Source organism: Phyllobates terribilis, unplaced genomic scaffold, assembly GCF_046119375.1.
Source record: "Phyllobates terribilis strain yellow unplaced genomic scaffold, ASM4611937v1 Scaffold_2__4_contigs__length_985480577, whole genome shotgun sequence".
In the NCBI taxonomy this organism is placed as follows: domain Eukaryota; kingdom Metazoa; phylum Chordata; class Amphibia; order Anura; family Dendrobatidae; genus Phyllobates; species Phyllobates terribilis.
Genome location: NW_027362762.1, coordinates 880,503,834 through 880,524,298, shown reverse-complemented (window position 1 = coordinate 880,524,298; position 20,465 = coordinate 880,503,834). Strand labels below are relative to the sequence as shown.

General features: G+C 43.2%; 1 protein-coding gene across 2 annotated transcripts in view; it reads left to right on the top strand.

Moving 5' to 3' along the window:
• The window catches only part of ARL6 (ARF like GTPase 6), a 65,069-nt gene extending 45,052 nt beyond the window's left edge, over window positions 1-20,017 (top strand). The window contains exons 5-7 of one of the 2 annotated variants that reach the window (XM_073670801.1): window positions 7,589-7,718; window positions 11,675-11,730; window positions 19,483-20,017. In XM_073670801.1, the coding sequence (XP_073526902.1) occupies window positions 7,589-7,718; window positions 11,675-11,730; window positions 19,483-19,508 (212 nt within the window). In that variant the 3' untranslated portion in view covers window positions 19,509-20,017. The remainder of the gene's footprint in view (window positions 1-7,588; window positions 7,719-11,674; window positions 11,731-19,482) is intronic. The other variant, XM_073670800.1, reaches the window with a different exon arrangement.
• The last annotated feature ends 448 nt before the right edge of the window (window positions 20,018-20,465 follow it).

Sequence of the window (20,465 nt, the reverse complement as noted above, 5' to 3'; positions counted from 1 at the left end):
GAGGTCAGACATGGATATTGGATGAGTGGGCCGGGTTCACATTTTCCGATCATCCCTAAGGGGTTTAATTTAGGGATCTTCTTGGCCACTAAAGTTTTTCACACCAAACTCACCCAACCATGTGGTCACAGTCACACTGGAACAGAAAAGGAGGGCCTTTCCCAAACTGTTCCCGCAAAGCTGGAAGCTACAATTGTCCAAAGTATCTTATAGGCGAAAGCGTTCAAATTTTGCTTCACTGGCACAAAAGTGCCGAGGACATCCCCTGAAAAGACAAGCCCACAGCATTATCCCTTGGCACCATATAGTCAAGAGGGTGACTCTTCTGGCATTCACCAAACCCAGACTCATCCATCAGATGTGACATAGAGAAGTGTGATCCACTGCTCCAGTGACGGCGGCTTTACACCACTCCATCAGACATTTGGCATTGTGCTTGGTGATATAAGGCTGCATGCTGGGGCTCGATTATGGAAACCCATTCCAGTAAGCTCCCAGTGCACAGTTTTTGTGCTGATGTTAATATCAAAGGAGGTTTGGATTCTGCAGTTATGTGCAGAGCGTTGGCAGCTTTTATACACTATGCGTCTTAGCACTCGGTACTCGTTGTGTACTTTACGTGGTCTGACATTTTGAGGCCAAGTTGCTGTGGATTATTTAGGAGGGAAGAAATGTCAAGAACTGACTTGTTACACCGATGACGTCTTATTACAGGACTCCTCTGGTATCCGTGAGATCTTCTCTAAGAGCATGGCTTATTCTAAATATTAGTGAAGGCAGGCAGCATGGCGAGGGGCTGGATTTTATACACCTGTGGTAATGAGACTTAAAAGGAACCTGACAGCTGATACATGCCGCCCGATCCACAGGTAGCATCTATAGGACAGTGGCTGCACGATTCCAGACATATCTACTATATAATCGGCTTATCCCGTCTGTCTGTCCGTCCAGGAAATCCCGCGTCGCTGATTGGTCCAGCCGCGGCCAATCAGCGACACGGGATTTCAGAACAAGATGGCGGCCATTAGCGGCTCATCTGCCGCACGGAGGTCAGCGGCGATGCAGCTGGGAGATGACCGGCGCCAGCTGGTCATCTCCCGGCTGCTCGCAGCGGAAGTACCCGCACAGGCAGCGCCGCTCCCCGGTCCTCACTAACACGGTTCGCTGATTGGTCGTGGCCGCCGGCTTTTCAGAGCCCGTCAAATCTCTTCTGACCCATTTTGCCAAAGGAAAGGAAGTTGCCTAATAATTAAGCACACCTTATATAGGGTGTTGATGTCATTAGTCGACACCCCTCCTCATTACAGAGATGCACATCACCAAATTTACTTAATTGGTAGTTGGCTCTCAAGCCTATGCAGCTTGGAGTAGGACAACATGTATAAAAAGTATCATGTGATCAAAATACTCATTTGCCTAATAATTCTGCACACAGTATATATATGTGTGTGTAATATATATATATATATCTGTACATGCGGAGGATTTTTTTTTTTTTCATCTCACCTAAATGTTACCATTTCCCACAGCAGGTCATTTTTTTGTGCAGAATTCAACCCAGATGTCACCATTACATCTATAATATAACCGGGGATGCGTGTCTCTGTCTGAAGCCTCTATAGACTGCGCAAGCGCGACGCGCAGTCTGGCTCCAGACCGAAGCACGCATGGAGCCATTACAAGTAAGAGGAGTGTGCATAGTGCCGGAGATCGCGGTATGCGTAGACACTGAATGCATACCGCGATCTCTGGTGCCATACTTACATGCTTACCTGACCAGGAGGAGCGTTGCCGCAGCGCCTCTCTTCGCCGGAGACTGGGGCAGGAGTGAGGTTTTGGAATCGGCGCATGCGCATAGAGCTACCCGGCGCCATTTTACTGAAGACACATTTACAGTGTGTCTTCAGCAGAATGGCGCCGGACAGCGCGGTATGGGCACGCGTGTACTTCGGCGCCGCACTCCTCCCCCGGCAGAACAGGACACAGCAGCGCTGGAGCACAGGGAAGAAAGGTGAGTATAAGTGTTTATTTTTTTGTATGTGTGCAGCGTGAAAGGGATGAGGGGTGCCATACATACCTGGATTGGGAGGTGAGGGGGCCACACATACTAGGATTGGTGGATGAGGGGTACCATACATACCAGGATTGGTGGATGAGGGGTACCATGCATACGAGGATTGGGGGGTGAGGGGATCATGCATACCAGGATTGGGGGGTGAGGGGATCATGCATACCATGATTGGGGATGAGGGATGGGGTGCCATGCATACCAGGATAGGGATGAGGGGTACCATACATACCAGGATAGGGATGAGAGTGCCATGCACACCAGGATTGGGGATGAGGGGTGCCATGCGTACCAGATTTGGAATGAGGGGTGCCATGCTTACCAGGTTTGGGGATGAGGGGTGCCATGCGTACCTGGATTGGGGATGAGGGGTGGCATGCATACAAGGATTGGGGATGAGGGGTGCCATGCATACCAGGATAGGGATGAGGGGTACCATGCATACCAGGACGAGGGGTACCATACATACCAGGATAAGGTTGAGGGTGCCATGCATACCAGCATTGGGGATGAGGGGTGCCATGCATACCAGGATTGGGGATGAGGGGTGCCATGCATACCAGCATTGGGGTTGAGGGGTGCCATGCATACCAGGATTGGGGATGAGGGGTGCCATGCGTACCTGGATTGGGGATGAGGGGTGCCATGCGTACCTGGATTGGGGGTGAGGGGTGATAACCAGCTAACCATGCTCCAAAATCTAGCGGAAAGTGTAGAACATGGGGGGGACCTGTAGCCGTAGAGGGACTGGGTCTATGTACTGGACTTGGATAACTGCAGCTCTTGATAGCCTTAGGCATACTGATGCCTTATAATCCTTATTATTACCAGGTCCAATTAACAGGAAAGAAGCAAAAGAAGCTTGGAAGTTCTTCTCATACTTTTTACATGTTTGGTGGCCATATCCGTTATAAATGTAAGGCTGTTTTCCCAACATTGCATATTGTATCCCTTATCTTTGGGAAATATCGTAAATGTCTGATCACTGGTGACCCCACTGCTCATTACGACCGGGGTCCTGGGATTTCTGCTTTTTACACTGCCTACAGTAAGGAGGAGCCCTAAAATGAAGAGGTGGTCGGACATGTGTCACTCAATGCCCAAAGGACTGTTAGGTCCATAGACTTTCAATTGTAATGATGTTGGAGGTCCCAGAGGGGAAAACCCCTCATTGATCACATCCTATAGATACGTGACAAATGTCCATTGTGATAAACCTCCTCCAAAAAAGTTTTGTAATATCACGACAATGCCGAGCCTACTGCGGCCATCACAGCTTCTCGTGACGCCTCCGGATTGTTGTACAATGCTTTCATCTCTTTTTTAACTTGTTTGAAAGTTTTTAATGTTGGGTTACTTTCCATTACTGACATCGTTTATCAATTTTAATTGCTCCTAATGTTCCTGCCAGGTCTTTTTTAGAGTCAGGCCAGTGACGTTGCTCGCTGTGACTCCTGGCCCTCTTGGCACACAATGCCAAGGCAACAGCTTTCATACTGTGGGCAAGCGCAGCGTGTCGGTCTTCTTTTGTCGTCTTGCCATATGTGCGTATTAAACACATTGTGACCCGTCTAAAGCTTGGACGCTTGAAGAGCGAGATGACACCAAAAGTTCTGTACATCTCTCGGCTCGCAGGGTTGAAGAGCCTCTGTCTACAAAATGGTTTTGTGCGGTATTAGATCATTTATACTCCTAGATTAGATAGATTTTCCACCATGTGAGGATTTTTTTTTCTTTATATAAAATTTATATTTTGATCCTCCTGAATGTATAATTTAGCAAAATGGTTCTTTGTGAATGTTTATAAGGAGGTCCCGCCATGTCTTACCCTTCTAAGATGCATCATCTGGCATCTTCTTCTGCACACTGACTAGTCGCTGTCTTATCACCCGATGTATCCCTGGTTGTATGGGAAAAAGCCTTCAATACAGGGTTACCTAAGTCTGCGGATTAATGGACGAGCCATACACCTTCATTCGGCAGACCGCTACCTCTCCCGATTCCACCTTACAAATGAGTTCTCGGCTGAGCATTCATGTTTTTTTCAGCAGGGAGAGAGGAGATTTTCTCCCTGCCGACTCTCCGGAGATCGCTTTATCTCCCTTTGAAAATAAAAAGGCTCTGAGATTGCAATTCCAATTTCCGATTTTTCCCCTCTCTAATATCATCTGTCGGGGGAGACTCTGAGGCCCCTCGTAAACATCTGATGGTTGGTCGGACTCGCCGACTTTCATTTAATGTATAAAGGGGTATGCCAATCTGCAAGATTCTATCCCAAAATGTAGTAGGTGTAATAATAATATTAGCAAATATCTTCAATTAGAAATGTAGTACAGTTTTTCTGATTCGCTATGTCATTTACCCCATGTGTAGGACATTGCAGAAGCTTAGGTATCCATGGTTACGACCACTTATATAGTGACAGTTAGTTGTTAGTAGTCATAACCATGGATACCTAAGCTACTACAATGCCCTGCACATGGGGTATTCGACATAGCGAATCAGAAGAACTATACTACATTTCTAATTGGAGGTATTTGCTGATATTATTATTATTACACCTACTACATATTGGGATAGGATCTTGGAGATGGTTATACACCTTTAACTTAACAGACAACCTGAGGAGTTCGCAGCCTTCTGTCTCTTTCAAAAAGACTTTAGATATATTGATGAGACACTTAGGATATCAGATTATTGTTTTGTTTTTTTCCTGCAAGATTTGTCACTTTGTATCAAATACACTGCAAATTTTACATGGGGAAAATGTAGGGCTTTTTCACTCGTTGCAATTTTGCCACTTTATTCCCATGTTTTTGACGTGTAGAAACCTCAGTGTTTTACAGTAGCAGCAAAGTAACTGAGATTTCTGGAATCTCCTGCACATGCCGCGTATTTTTACAGATTTGAACCTTCAGTGTTTTTTCAACTCTACAGCATTGTCAATTTTTGCAGCATTTTTTGCCCATTAAAATGAACAGGTAAAACGTACAGATATTTTACACAGCATTTTTCCTAACATCACTCTAGTATCTGCAGCAGCTTTTTCTGCTGCAAAATCCAAACGTGCACATAACCTTACAGTAGTAGCATTGTGCATGAGATTTTTACCAAGTCTCCTTCATCACACACAATATCACAAAGCCTACAATGTAATTCCATCAGCGGCGCAGGTGAACAGTTCGTCAATTTATGCTACAAACTTTCCCTCCTGATTTCACATCTGCAGCATTTACTCAATAAAATCTCTAACAAAAAAAACCCTGCTCCATTTGGTTCGCTTTTTGCTGTTGAAAATTTGACTGCAGGTTTTCAGTCCTGTGTGGTCATACCCTTAGGGGTACGTTCCCAAGGAGCAAATCCACTGTACATTACAGGACCAGAATTAGGAATAGGATTACTCTGAAGCTCATTCATAAGCTCCTGGGAAAATCCAAAGTGTAAATTGACCAGTGCTGTGGATTTCACCTCCACCATGTTCATTTTATGCTGCAGCTATAAAGGGTGAAATGTGCAAGAAATCGAATCCTTTTTGCAGAGGAATGTTACCTTTAAAGCTAAATTCACACTCTGCATATTTGGTGCAGATTTTAAACTTGGAAAAGTAAAAAATGAGGCTTGACAAAAAGGAGCAAGTGACACGGAATGATTTTAATGACCCAGCTGCTTCACTTTCTTTTTTTTAACGTAGTTGATGCCAATCTAATGTATGCCACTTGCATTGTTTCTGCATGTAAATGTTCAGTTCTGCACTGCAAATCTTCACGGAAAAAAATAATAAAAACTTGCATCAGAATTCTGCAGCTTCCCACTATTGTGCTGCGAAGAAGCAATAATGACCCGTGTGCCTGGCGCTTCCTAGTCATTAGTGCATCGGTCACTTTCTGCTGCCGCTGTCGGCATGTGATCTGTGCGCTGTGGAAACACATTCCCTGTCACTGATTCTCCTGAAAGTCACATGGTATGTGCGATGACTTGCCGGACCTGGAGCTTTATTCTGATGCCGCCAACTGTGGAAAAGAAAACATTTTATTCCATTATATACCACCTGTCTAATGTGCTGGATTTTCATGTTGTCTTAGTAAATACTTGTATTTCTCCAGAAACAGTGACTCTTAAGCATGCTTTCTCAAAATTCTGCTTTTATGTCTCCCAGAAATGGTGTTTCAGACTAGCCACAGAGATGTAACACTGGTAATCAGCGGGGGCCCCACCATCTTCCAGTCTCAATTTGGTCCTTTCTGAGCTTAAAGAAGCACTTCTTCTCCTCCTCCTCACATCAAAGTTTTTATCTTCTTAATATATTGCAGTCATCGTATTATATAGCACTGTGCACTTACAATTGCTCATTTTGCCTTTCTACCCAGATTATCCTTCTCTTTTCCATTAGATCTATAACATCACGTGATTAATAACTGACTAGTTGAATCCTTCTAAGCTTTATGTAGAAACAGAAAGTCCATTTTCCCTGTATGAGTTATCAGTCACTGCAAAAGTCCCTGGCAGGGGGAGGGGGAAGCAGCTGGGTCAGGAGTTGAAGAGGGGAATGATAAATGCAGGGACAAGAGACTTCCTGTTCCTACATAGAGCAGAGCAGAGAAAAGAGAAGAATTATCTGGGTAGAAAGGCAAAATGAGCAATTGTAAGTACACAGTGTATAATATGATGACTGCAAGATAGTAAGAGGATAAAAACTATAATGTGAGGAGGAGGAGGGCTTCTTTAAACTGAAAGTACCTAAGTTCATTTTATTTTTTCATTTCTGTAATTTCCTTTGAAATTGACATGTTGCTTCATTTGTCACATGGAAGAAAACACCTGGAAAATACAGCACTTGTATAGGTGTGTTTTTCACAAAATCAATAGAGAACTAATTTAAAGAGTATTTGTAGGGGTAAAGATGTTGTACAGGATTAAAAAATGGATATTATCTTCTGGAAAAAGGTCCAATCTAAGGCTATGTACACACACAGATTTTCAAGAAGATTTTGGAGCTGAAACTGAGTGGAAATTTTTCAAATCTCCTTAAAAACATTGAGTTTCCGCTCAGTTTCTACTTTGGAAAATCATCAGAAAGACCCCTTGTGCACATAGTGGAGGGGTGTGTGCACACCCCCCGCGAGTCTTTTTGCAGAATTTTTGGAGCAGAAACTGAGTTTTTTGAGGAGATTTGATATTTGGAAGAGGATTTGGAGAGTTTCTGCTCAAAAAACCCGCAGAAAGCAAAACGAATCAATGTGTACATAGCATAAAGGCTGCAAAAAAGCTTTCAAAACTGCTTCAGGTAAGAAAAAACTCCTTCAACAACTCCTCAAAGAAGGAGCGTTTCCTGCAGCAGTTCCCATTGGAAAACTCCATGTTTTTTGACTGCATCAAAAAACCCTGTACACAGCCTTACTGTGCCGATACCACAATGGTTCACCGCCGCCGCCGTCTTGAATGCTCTTCTTTCACATCCACACAACTTACATCCTGCTTCTAATTTACTTTTAAATAACGCTTTTCCCCTCTATTCCCCAGACATTAAGCACAGACGGATACCAATTTTGTTTTTCGCTAACAAAATGGACCTTCGAGACTCCCTGTCATCGGTGAAGGTCTCTCAGCTGCTGTGTTTAGAGAACATCAAGGACAAGCCGTGGCATATTTGGTAATGGTTCTATTATTGAGGAGTTGTGTGGGCACCGGAGAGGGCTTTTTGTTTGCTATTAGAGCCTATAAACCGCAGGCCGGTGGTCCCCGGGCCGCACATCGCAGAAATCGTTACTACAACAGTAAAGGGGAAACGTCACACTGCAGTCGTGCTTGGTATTTTCTTTTTGGTCCTATTATGACATGTTCTATCTCTTAGGATAATATTTGTCCTTATAGTCAGCAGATCCGGAGAGCGTCTGCTATTGAATATAAGGGACGCTCCATTGTAGAGGATCACAGTGAGGGAAATAGATGGAACATTCCTAGTAAATTTGCCGGGCATTATTGGAGATCCAGCGTGGCCCCTGACACCACTCGCAGGCTTTCCCACTACTTCTGGTTCTCACACGCACACAGAATAGGTTACAGTTCAGACAGGGAAAAGTCCGTACACTGATCTGATGTTTAATAAAGACTCGTTAGTCTGATGCTTTGGCACCTTCTGATGCATTTACCTGGCATTTGTCTGTGCCACTTAGGGCCCCTTCAGACGAGAGTACAGAAATCGTCTGAGTTTCATCCAGAAAACTTTTTTTCTTTTTCCAATTTTCATCCGTTTGCCATCAATGTGTCCATTTTTTACGTCCGTGTGTAATCCGTTTTTCATACATCTACACTAAAAAATGTACATGATCAAATCTAGTTTCCTAGGTTAATAGAAATGTTTCCGTAAATATCGGGTGTTCCATGTGAAATCCAATTTTATTTTCATTTTTTTTCTTTTAATGCACCCATAGACTTGAAATAAATTAGTGCATCCTGACATTTTTTATTTTTTTTATTTATTTTTTCCACATGCTCAGACGGGGGAAAAAATTGTTCATCTGAACAGCCCTATGATAATATAATAGCATGGGACGGTGTGCTGTCCATGCGTTATTTGATTAAAAATCATTTCTGTCCAGGCCAATTTCATGAGTTTAATTTTTTTTTACATTTTGTGGAAGCTGAAAAGCAATGTCTGACTTTCACTTGTTCATTTTCATAGATTTTTAATTTATTATTACTTTTGTCAGATTCAAGTTATTTCTGTGACCATTGTGGGTTTTTCTTTCATTAAACGAGGGGTACCAACAATTTTGACCACGTGTGTATTATCCTTGATTTTAATGGACCCACAGATTTGCCTCAGTGATTCTTTTTTTTCCCGGACCCACGGTGAACACCAGCATGGACTATTATGGCTGTATGTGAAAAACGGACGTCTGAATGAGTCCTAAGGCTATGTTCACACCTGTGATTTTTAGAAAAACTGAATTAATGTCCCAAATAAAACCGTTGCATAACTGGTGTAAGCGGAAGTAGAAGGACCTCTTCTTCTTGGTTCTGGTATAGAAGAAAAAGTGCAGCATGCAGAAATTTTTCTTCCGTTCTAAAAACTGACTCCAAAAAAAAAACAGACTGACTCCATATTAATCAATGGGGTCCTACTTCTGTTTGCTTCAGTTTTGCAACAGATTTGTTTAGAACATTAATTCTCTTTTTCTGTTCCAAAAAAAAGGAATGTCCTTATTCAAAATGTGAACATGTCCACAGATCTACAGCTGAAAGTACTAGCGCCTGCTCCATCCTTCCTCACCAAGGTGCCAGATTTTGGTATCAATCACTCTTACTCCATGAACGCTCTCCCTGCTCCGTGGTTCAGTGTCTTCATTCATTCATTCATTCATTCATTCATACATACATACGTACATACGGGGCTTGATGGCTTCCAGCATGTTCACACGTATACCCACAGCCACCCTTCAATCTATGAGCTCCTGATTGTAGATCCTTACTGTCCTCTAGCGAAACGAGCTTATTCTTAGGGACCACTATCTATGATTTACCACAATGTGCATCTCCAGTATGGCAGCCCCCCCATCCAGTTTTTAAAGTGTTAAACGTTCCATCATTTGATATTAATAACCAAAACTTCCATTCCAATAAATCATCAGTGTAATTGTGACTTGGGATCTGAGTTTCACGACCTGAGTAATGTGTGTCCTGAGGAAAGAAGTGGCCGACAAAGTTTCTGAAGACTGTGAAAACTCTTTTATTGCTGTTCATACTGTAAAGAAGTAATCAGGAGGAAAGATACGGCGTAATACAATATCTGTTGCTTTATAAATGATGATGCACCGGGGCACAGTATTTTGAAAATGAAATAGTTACGTTTTTTAGGAAATGATGGATGAATTGCTATGTTTCCTTAATGTACATAGGTCGATTTTATTGTGTAGAAATGTGTTTATTGCAGATGTCTATCCTGGAGCGTTGCTCCGCTTTCTTATCTTCACTATGGTCTAAAGTTTAGGGGTCTGTGTACATGGGGTGACATCCGAGGCATTCATTTATATGTTGTGGATTTACACTGTAGATCTCTCTGCCACAGGTGGATAAGAATTGGTGATAGCATATACACTTTACCTCTACCGTTATATACAGCATAAAATTCTTTTCATTACTGCCCCTTGAGAGTAGACCCTTAAAGGGAGTCTCTCAGCAAAGAATGAATGTACACACCAAGAACAGGCGCTCAGTGCACCCTTGTTGTGGCCAAACATTTAATTACACCTTTGCACCTACTTGTTTTCCATTTATCTCCTCCCTTCTCTTGTTCTATAAAGCCAGAGATGTCAGTCAAAGAAGAGGAGTGGTGGAGGCTGGGAAAACAAGCAGGTTAGAAGGTGCACTTAAATGTTTGGCCACACCTAGGGTACACCAAGCACTTACGGTCATTTTGTGCTGACAGACTCCATTTAAAGAGGTTTCCCAGCTTCGCTCACTTACATTTGAATAGAATTGGAGCACGATAGCTGGCGCTTGTGCACACAACCCAGCAAATATCTGTAGATATGATGTCACCAACCCTAACACCTCTTGATTCAGAATTAAGCAGAGTCAGAATACCCTTTTAAAGGCTATAGAAACCTTTGACATGGTTTTTTCTATTTTTACATTTCTGAATAGTTTCCATTTATATTATATAATTGCACTAAATATAATAAAATTGCACTAATCATTCAGTTTAAGAATCCCTGATCTGTAGTTTGCAGCTAATCACCTTACAGATTTTTCTATTGTGTGAGTGTCCCGCCAAGTAATAAAGGCAGGATGTCAGGACGGTGTGTATCCAGGGTGCTGCTGTCTTCAGTATCTCATAGATCAGAAAAGCTTATTTCCTTCATTTATTTACTCCTGTGCTTCCCTCATTGTCTATCACCTGTTTTCGCTCCCCTCCCTGAGACTCTATATACTTTCTCCCCTGCCCACATCCTGGAGATCTGTGTACAACCCACTTCCTGCGGTTATTTCCAACACTGAGACTAGAGACAGCTGAGAGAACTGTGAATGATCTTACAGATTTGGAACATTTTTGCAGATTGATCAGCTAGATAAGTTGCCCACAGACACTGCAGCTTCAAAAAGGTAGATTATTTTCAATGAAAACTATTTTCAAAATGTGCTCAACTTTTATTTAAGAAGCAAAAGAACAATAAAAAAAAAGTATGTATAGGTGTACTTAGCCTATAGACTTTTGGTTGGTTTGAACTGGAGCAAAAGTTTAAAAGGTAAAGGGGTTTTGCATCACTATCAACATCACTTTGCATTAATTCTTGATTGGTGTTTTGGGATTTTTCTAGAATTAGGCCAAGGATAGGTGATAAGTCTTGGATCACTGGGACCCGACCAAACACAAGACCAGTTGTCCCCTGTTTGTACTGAATCTATGGGACTAGCAGCAATAACACAAGGCTTTCTCCTTTCCATTCACATCCATGTCTTGGAGGCGTCAGGGTTGTCCAATGTCCCCATCACAACACATGGCACTTTATTAGATAAAAGTAAGGTCTGTCCCGCTGCTCTCTGCCCACTAAGGCGGCATTATATAAGATATACCAATGTGGACTGTTCTCCTGTGTCTTCCAGTGCGAGTGATGGACTGAAGGGCGAGGGTCTCCAGGAGGGGGTGGATTGGCTGCAGGGTAAGTGCCGCTCTTTGGGTTCATCACCGCTGCTTCTTTTTGTCGCCTTCATTTCATATTATTATTTCCATTTCTCCTGCTATCAGACCAAATCACACAGTGAGTACATCAGCATTTCATTTGCTTATCCTGTTTTTGGTTTTATTGCCTTCAATCTCCTTTTTTGAGGCTGAAAGTGTAATTCTATACCAGCCATAGTGAGCACTTCTCATAGGAGCTTATGGAAATACCTGCGCTGCAAACACTATTTTCTAGAGTCCTAAATATTTCTTTTTCTGTATTCTTGTCATTTGTTGCAGCACATCACACAATATTTAGGGCTGTGTGTAATATGTATAATAAAGGGTATGTGTGTTTCCTGTGTGTATGTGTAATGTGTATATACTGTAGATATTATTTTTGGACTTGGCTCAGTATTATACAGCTTAATAATAGAAGCAGGCCAACTCTCTCTGCATTTACACTGCTTAAATTAAATCTCACAATAAGAATTAGACATGAGTTATTCCCTCTCTCATCTTGGCAGTAATTCCCACTCTTGTGCGTGAAGCCGCTGGCGGTTTCAATGGCGGAGCTGCGCTGTCACTCAATAGACTCCACTCATGAGCTGTCAGTCATACAGCTTCTGGAGACACCAGGAACGTGACAGTATAAGCTCCTGGACTGTAAGCCGGCTCGTCGTGTACAGAAAGCTACAACATCTGAGCAGACAGAGCAAAAGGGCCTGATGCCAGAACAGTATATTGGCCCCTTGCTTCCATAATTGCTCCCCATAGAGCCCCCCTTATATTTATATCCACCAGTAATTGTGAGCTATGAAATTCATTAATACCTTAGATGTGAGGGAAGCTGCTTTTTGGGCCCCATAATCTATTGCCCCCATCCCCCACATCCCAATGCAGTTGCATAGGTGTCACAAATTGTATATCCACCTCTGCATTACCAGTAGGGGGTCGATTTTTGTGGCTCCTATTATAGGGAATCGGTCAATCCGAGAGGAGTATAATGTAGAGGCCGTGACCGATTCCAGCGATGTGTCACTTTACTGCTTGCTGCAGTCTTGACAAAATCACAGTTTTCTCTGCTGCTGATCTAGCAGTGCTCTGAATGCTGAGCTCTGTGTAACACCGCCCACTCCACTGATTGGCAGCTTTCTATTTAAAGAGGACCTCTCACCACATTTTAGGTGCTAAACTGGCCACAGCATGATGAACCAGATGAAGATTTGAGTAAAAAAAAAATTATATTGCTCATTTCCATGATATTCGCTTGTAAACTAAGGTTTACTTTTTCCCCCTGTTAAGACGTTGCCCAGTCTTGTGGAGGAGTTTTCATGCAATAAAAAAAAAAGTCCCCAAGAGATAGAACCAACTTTTTCTGTGTAATATGATAAAATTTGTCTAACCAGATCACACAGATCTCACTGCCAGCTATTATTACCATGCAGGGCAAAGAGAGCAGAGCTATGTGTCATTACATTCACCTTTCTGCATCTATCCCAGGCATCGAGGCATTATTCTCTGATGCCTGGGATAAATGTAGAGCGCCATATGTGACAAGCACTGATCGCACCCTAAAGCTCTAATTTCACTACACTGTCATACAGTAAGATAAAAGCTGTAGTGTACAATCAGTGCTTGTCACATATACAGCTCTGCATCTATCCCAGGTACCGAAGCATTATTCCCCTATGCCTGGCATAGATGTGGCTCGCCATATGTGACAAGCACTGATCGCACCCTAAAGCTCTCATTTCACAGCACTGTCATACAGTGAGATAAGAGCTGCAGTATGCGATCAGTGCTTGTCACATACACGGCTCTGCAGGTATCCCGGGTACTAGAGCATTTTTCCTGGGAGCTCTGCTCTCCTCCCCCTTCACAATAATTGCCAGCAGCGAGATCTGTGTGATCTGGTTAGACAGTCTTGCCATATCATATAGAGAAAGTCGGGTCTGACGGTCACTGGGACGTGTTCTTTTTCCCCCTGCATGACGCCTCCTGCTTATGATTGGGCAACGTCATACACAGGAAAAAGTAATTCCCCGCCCCCAGGGAAGAATCTCTGCTTACATCCCCTTGGGTATAGTGGAAATGAGCCTATAAAACTTTATACGCTGAGATCAGAAATTAAAATGTTTTTTTTTTTTGTTGTTTTTTTCACATCTTCAGTCACTTCATCATGCCAGTAAAATGTGGCAGCAGGTCCTCTTTATCGTATCGTGTCCCTATGTCTTAGAGGGGGATTATCTCCTCATGTTCACTTCAATGGCGAGGACTGTGTGCTGACAAATCTGCACAGGCTACTCACTATACAACGCTCTAATGTCATCACTGCTATTAAATATGAGATCGCATTCAATAATCAGGATGTTTTATTAGTGTGTAATTTAGCGTATTATACAGTTGTTGTAAATAGCTTAAGTTTGATGGAATAGAAGAATAATGTCAGTGTTTTGGATGTATTAAAAAGCAATAATTGTGTTTTTAGCCTCCATTCCCGCACTTTGTATGGATGACTGTTCTTTGTGATGTTCCTCTAGCAGTGCAGACAGTGGCCACTAGATGTCAGAGTTGATTTACTGTCTACATTACCTCTGTCTGTTATGCTGCTCACGGCCAGACTTTGGTGACCGTGTACAGTATATACCGCAGCGCTGCTGTCCCCTTTGTATCACAGGTCCGCACAGTACGTCTTTGCTGTGCAGCGCTATACAGAGAAACGCTGAATCCTTTTATGTAATGACGTCTGTGGAAAACTATAGCATTGTCCATCCGAATCTTGCTGGAATGACAGTAAAGACTGACACAAGGATAGAGAAAGCAGGGGAGGAATGTTGCAATGGCTGCAATTAGAAAAGGTGTTCTCATATGGACATCATAGAAGACGCCACACCAGTCAGACAGCCCCGAGGAAAGTTGTAATGGCTAGTTTTCTTACATGGATGGGACTTGGAGGGGGTCCCCTGTTTGTAACCCCTCTCTGTGAACCTGTTTGGAGAGCCTCTAAAATGCAGCAGTTCTCAGGCATTTCCCAGCAATCTTTTTACAGGGACCGTCAATCATTTGAATGTCTTCATGTAACACCACATTTTACCTGTAGTGACCATTACAGAAGAAATGAGTGGCCAATGGGAACTTTTCTTGGCTAAATCAGCTATTTGATCATCTGATCATTGTTGCATATTAAAAAGGGTGATTTAGATGTCTGTAACTCAGCCCCCACCCTTAATGTCTTCCACATGACTATTAATGAACAAACACATCTGTACTTCCTGTGACAAAGTACTGGAGGGGAGATGTGTCACTGAGGTTATTAGCTTTGGTGATATGAACCGAGGAAAATGCTCCAGCACACTAAGTGCTGAGAGGGGTTAATCGGCCTTGTTAAGGGCTAGGTTTAGTGAACAGCTGTAGAGTGGGTGGGAGGCTGTTCACCATATCTCCACCCCAGGGTGGAGTACAGAAGATCAATACACAGCCTTCTGGCTCATTCACTGTTGGATGTGCCTAAGAATCAGGCATTCCTCACATGTATTAAAGCTGTCAAACAGTCGCAAATCATGCGCATGGCGTGACTCAAACATAACGGCCGAGCACGCTGAAGATACTCGGCGAGCACCCGAGCATGCTCGTAAATCTCGAGTAACGAGCATGCTCGCTCATCACTATTCCTTACGCATCGTTCCCCCACCAAATAGAATATCTGTCTGCTATGTCCTGATGATTATCTAGGAGATAATGTAACCTCTGAAGGGAACAAATGTGATTGATTCCTGCAAATTTAGTGGGGGGTTTCTTTTTTCTTCTTTTGTGAGAACATCCTGCTAATACTTAATCAAGAAAAAGATGGCTAAAAGCAATTGAGTAAAATAACAAAACCACCATTTCTTGCCGGATGGATTCCCTGTTTCTTCAGCTCCACACTTCTCCCTGGATTGGTCGCCTGCCACCTACATACGTGACTGTTGTAGCCAATCACAAACCGCAGAAATCTCCTCCCAACCATTTCAGTAATCACCGTCAGTGATTGGCTGCAGCAGTCACATTAATGGACTTCACGTGATGGCTGCAGAGATTGGAGAAGTCCAGGAGACACTAGAGTGACAATGTATGTGAGTGCGAGCAAAGGGTAGTAAGTAATGAGTGTTTTGGTATTTTATGGCAATTCCTGCCTTCAAGAGAACTTTCTTTGTTCTTGTTCTTTTCATGATGCCTTTTTCTTATCTAAGTGTTGTGTAACATTTCCACCTGGAACTCTACTCCCCCTCTGATCCCCCTCTGATCCAACAAGCTTCAGTCTGGTTAGGGCCGTTTCCGTAGAGCGGTGAGGTTGGAAGCCAAAGTCACAGAAGACCGGCATACTGCCAAACAATATTACTCCATTCTCCTCCTACACTGGTCCTCTGCCTTTGACACTATTGACTACCACTGATCTTCTCATCCCTTGACCTTTTCCTGGATTTCATCATCACTCACCAGCTTAAGTTTGTCTCCCATTCACACACCATCTCTCTGTTGGTGTACCTTAAGGCTCTGCCCTGGGACCCTTATTCTTCTCCATCTATATCTTCAGCTAGGGACAACTCTAAGTCTCACAGTTCCCAGTACCACTTTTCCATTAACACCTAGATTTACCTTTCTGACCCCATTGAGTCTCTGTCCAGAAGAACAGCGGCTATCTGCCTTTTCCTCCTCCCACTTTCTACAACATAGCATAGCCAAAGCTGAACTCATTTGGGTTCCCCCTTCCTACTCAATTTACCTACCAGACATATCAATCACACTAATGACTAGGGATGGGCAGACCGGTGGAAGTTTGGGTTCTGGTACCAGACCCAAACTTTATTTCAAAGTTCGGTTCGGGTACCAGAACCATAGCCAAACTTCAACCCGAATCCCATTGAAAATAAAAGGTTACCCAAACTAGGAAAGGGGTAAAAAATAAATTGTGTCTCTCGCGCACTCTCTCTTTTGCTCTATTTTTTTTCCTCTCTCCTTGCCCAGAAGCTCTGAACATTGCTACGGACATCCAGGGAAAGTCCATGGTCGGCGTTTAGCACCGGACAGTAACTGTCTGGTACAAATGCCAAGCTCGTAAGTTCAGGGTCGCCCATCTCTACTAATGACACTTTCCTCTGTCTAATAAGTCCACAGCCAGGGTGTAATCTTTGATTCTGCTCTGCTCTTCAAGACACACGTCCAAACCATCACCAATTCCTGCTGCCTCCAAATTTTTTCGGGTCTCCTTTTGGCAAACGTTACCCACCTGACTGCATTATACCAACTGTAAAATTTGGTGGAGGAGAGATAATCCTATCGGTTTTTTTTTTGTTATGTGTCGGCCTACGTTTCCTAGTTCTAGGGAAGGGAAATCTTAATGCTTCATCTTAACATTTTGGACAATTCCATGTTTTCAACTTTGGGAGAAGGCCATTTTCTGTTCCGCATGACTGTGCCCAAGTGCACCAAGCAAGGTCCATAAAGACATGGTTGGGGGTGTTTAGTGTGGAAGAACTTGACTGGCCCCACAGAGACCTGACCTAAACTCTACAGAACACCATTAGGATGAAGCAGAGTAGAAACTGGGAGCCCGATCCTCTCCTCCAACATCTGTATATGACCTCAGAAATGCCCTTCTCTGAATGAATAGTCAAAAATTCCCAACAGACACCTTCAAAATCTTGTAGAAAGTCTTCCCAGAAGATCGGGAGCTGTTATAGCTGCAAAGGAAGGACCAATACCATATTAATGTATATGAATTTAGAATGGAAGGCCATAAAAGCTCCTGCAGATGTCCTAATACGTGTGTCCATATAGTGTATATGCAGCCATACAGAGACACTGCGGAAAGCTGTAATCCTCCATATTCTCCCATGTTACATCCGTTCACCATTCTACCTGCAGATGCATAATTACATCCACTTCATGACCCATAAAATATTTATGGGGGCCGATTGGTAACTCGGATGTTTAATACAACTTCTTTGTAGTCTGCATTTTATCGCAGACTCATCATCATGATGGAGTTTTACTGGACATGAGCACTTTAATGATCCGTCTACAGTGTCCACGCATTACAACCCCATTGCTTTTCTTTTTTTTTGTTATGAGGTTCACGACGTCCAGGTTTATGTGCGGCCATGATCTGTAAAATGCCTCTTGTAAATGTCTGATGTTCAGTAAAGTAATGAAAAGGATTTTCTTTCTATTAATGAGGTTATTGATGGGAAAATCGTATAAATCCTTGTAGGCTTGCTGATTCAATCTGAATAAATGTGTCACATTCTGCTCAGACATGGACAATAAAATGGCATAACAAGAGCTTAATATTGATGCTCCTGTTCCCGTCAGGACAAAGACCCCCATAGGTCTGCTTCAGATGAGGCATTCACAGATAAAAAAAGGTCATATTGGTAGTATCATTTGGCATTATTTTTTGATACCATGTGTCAGGTTATCAGATTTTCTGCTAGGTAATTGCATTTATTTTTCTAATTCAAAGTTATCCCTTAACCTGAGAACCGGACTTTGCAGAATCCCATCTTTACTGAGCGGTGCTGCACATGCTTAACCCCTGCTCCATTCATTGCCTATGGCACTAGGAAATGGCTGAGCGCTGGACTCTGCAGCAGTCCTAAAGACAGTGCACTAACATAGAGCATGCACACCTCTGCTCCATTCATTGCCTATGGCACTAGGAAATGGCTGAGCGCTGGACTCTGCAGCAGTCCTAAAGACAGTGCACTAACATAGAGCATGCACACCCCTGCTCCATTCATTGCCTATGGCACTAGGAAATGGCTGAGCGCTGGACTCTGCAGCAGTCCTAAAGACAATACGCTAACATAGAGCATGCACACCTCTGCTCCATTCATTGCCTATGGCACTAGGAAATGGCTGAGCGCTGGACTCTGCAGCAGTCCTAAAGACAATACGCTAACATAGAGCATGCACACCTCTGCTCCATTCATTGCCTGTGGCACTAGGAAATGGCTGAGCGCTGGACTCTGCAGCAGTCCTAAAGACAATGCACTAACATAGAGCATGCACACCCCTGCTCCATTCATTGCCTATGGCACTGTAGGAAATAGCTCATTGTCTTTGTGACTACTGCAGAGTACAGCACTCAGCTAACGTAGAGCATGCACACCTCTGCTCCATTCATTGCCTATGGCACTGTAGGAAATGGCTGAGCGCTGTGCTCTGCAGCAGTCCTAATAGGTGTCCGGTATGAACCTTGAACTTTTAATTTCGGGTTCGCTCCTCTCTACTCACCAGGATTTTGCCAACTAATATGTGAGCAGCATAATGTTAAGCCAGAGATCTTGATTCTAGCAGTGTCCCTTACAGCTAGTTTTGATAACATCAGTGTTTTATCAGCTGGAGATTATCATTAGAGGACCTGTAAGTCTGCTGCCAGGTAGTCCTCCATATTCATGAGCTCTGTATAAGCCCACCCTCAACACTGAATGGCATCTTTCTGCCTATGCACAGTGTACACATAAAGCTTACAGTGGAGAGGGTGGGGTTATACAGAGCTCAGCATTCAGAGGCTTGCTAGATCTGCAGCAGAGAAAACAGTGATTTTATCAAAACTACAGCAAGTAGCTCAGTAAGTGACACCCCTACATTATTCTGCTGTCAGATGGGGTCTGCTGTCTGTCGGAGGCCCACAATGTACAGACGAGCCCACCTGCTTAACATGTGCTCATGTTTCCCTTCTAGTTTTTACCATGTGTTTTCTTTACAGATCAAATACAAGCAATGAAAACATAAGAAGATGAGAGAGCATCCCGGTCTGCACACTTGGACCAAAGGAAGTGTTACCAGTCCTTCTAGATTACCTGGTTGAATAAAGCTCATCCATGTTATTTAGCACCTCAGGTCTTGTCATTCGGAAATCGTGCAATGTTACAATAGGAAATACTTAATAATAGGAATATTTAGGGTAAGTTCAGACGAGGCAAAAGCCGTGTTAGAAAGTCGTGTGGACGGAGTTGTGAGCACTGCCTCCTCGTGTATCGTACGGTCAATTCTGCAGCAAATCCGCCACGTCTGGACCCGGCCTTAATCTTGTCAACATTTTATGTGATTTGTTAAAATGGTGAATTTTCACTTTGTCTCACCTGTAAATACTATATAAGGGGGTAACATTAACTTATTAATTTATTCACCTTTGTTTTCTTCCAGATGTACTGTAATATATCCGAGAATAGGTTTTGTATTTTAGAATCACCCGAGCATTCCTGTAAGCAATATTACCAATGGATGGATGTCTGTGGAATCATTCATATGTCACAAAAAAATAAACCTATTTATTCAAACATTCTTATGGCCGGCTTTTTATACTAAGATTTTATATGAGGTTTATAGAGGTTCAAGCTCTTTTTTTTTTTTTTTTTTTTTTGCTATGTCACCTTCTCTGGCTTATCTATTCCACAGGAAAGGCAGAGGGGGCATGGTTTAGACCGGGGCCCCCCGAAGACCAGAGGCATAACGGGGGGGCTGCCAACGCCATCACCGATTTCGGCTGAATGTGAATCCTCAGATGCACACTCAACTGAAATGTATTGTGGTGCAGGGAGTCACCGGCTCTCTGCACCACAATCGCTATACACCACTGACCAATCAAAGGCCAGCAGCTGACTTCACATGATATCACTACCATACAGCACCCTGCTCCGCTGCACCGGCCAGGATACCGCACAGCGTGGGAGGGAGGACAGGCGAGAA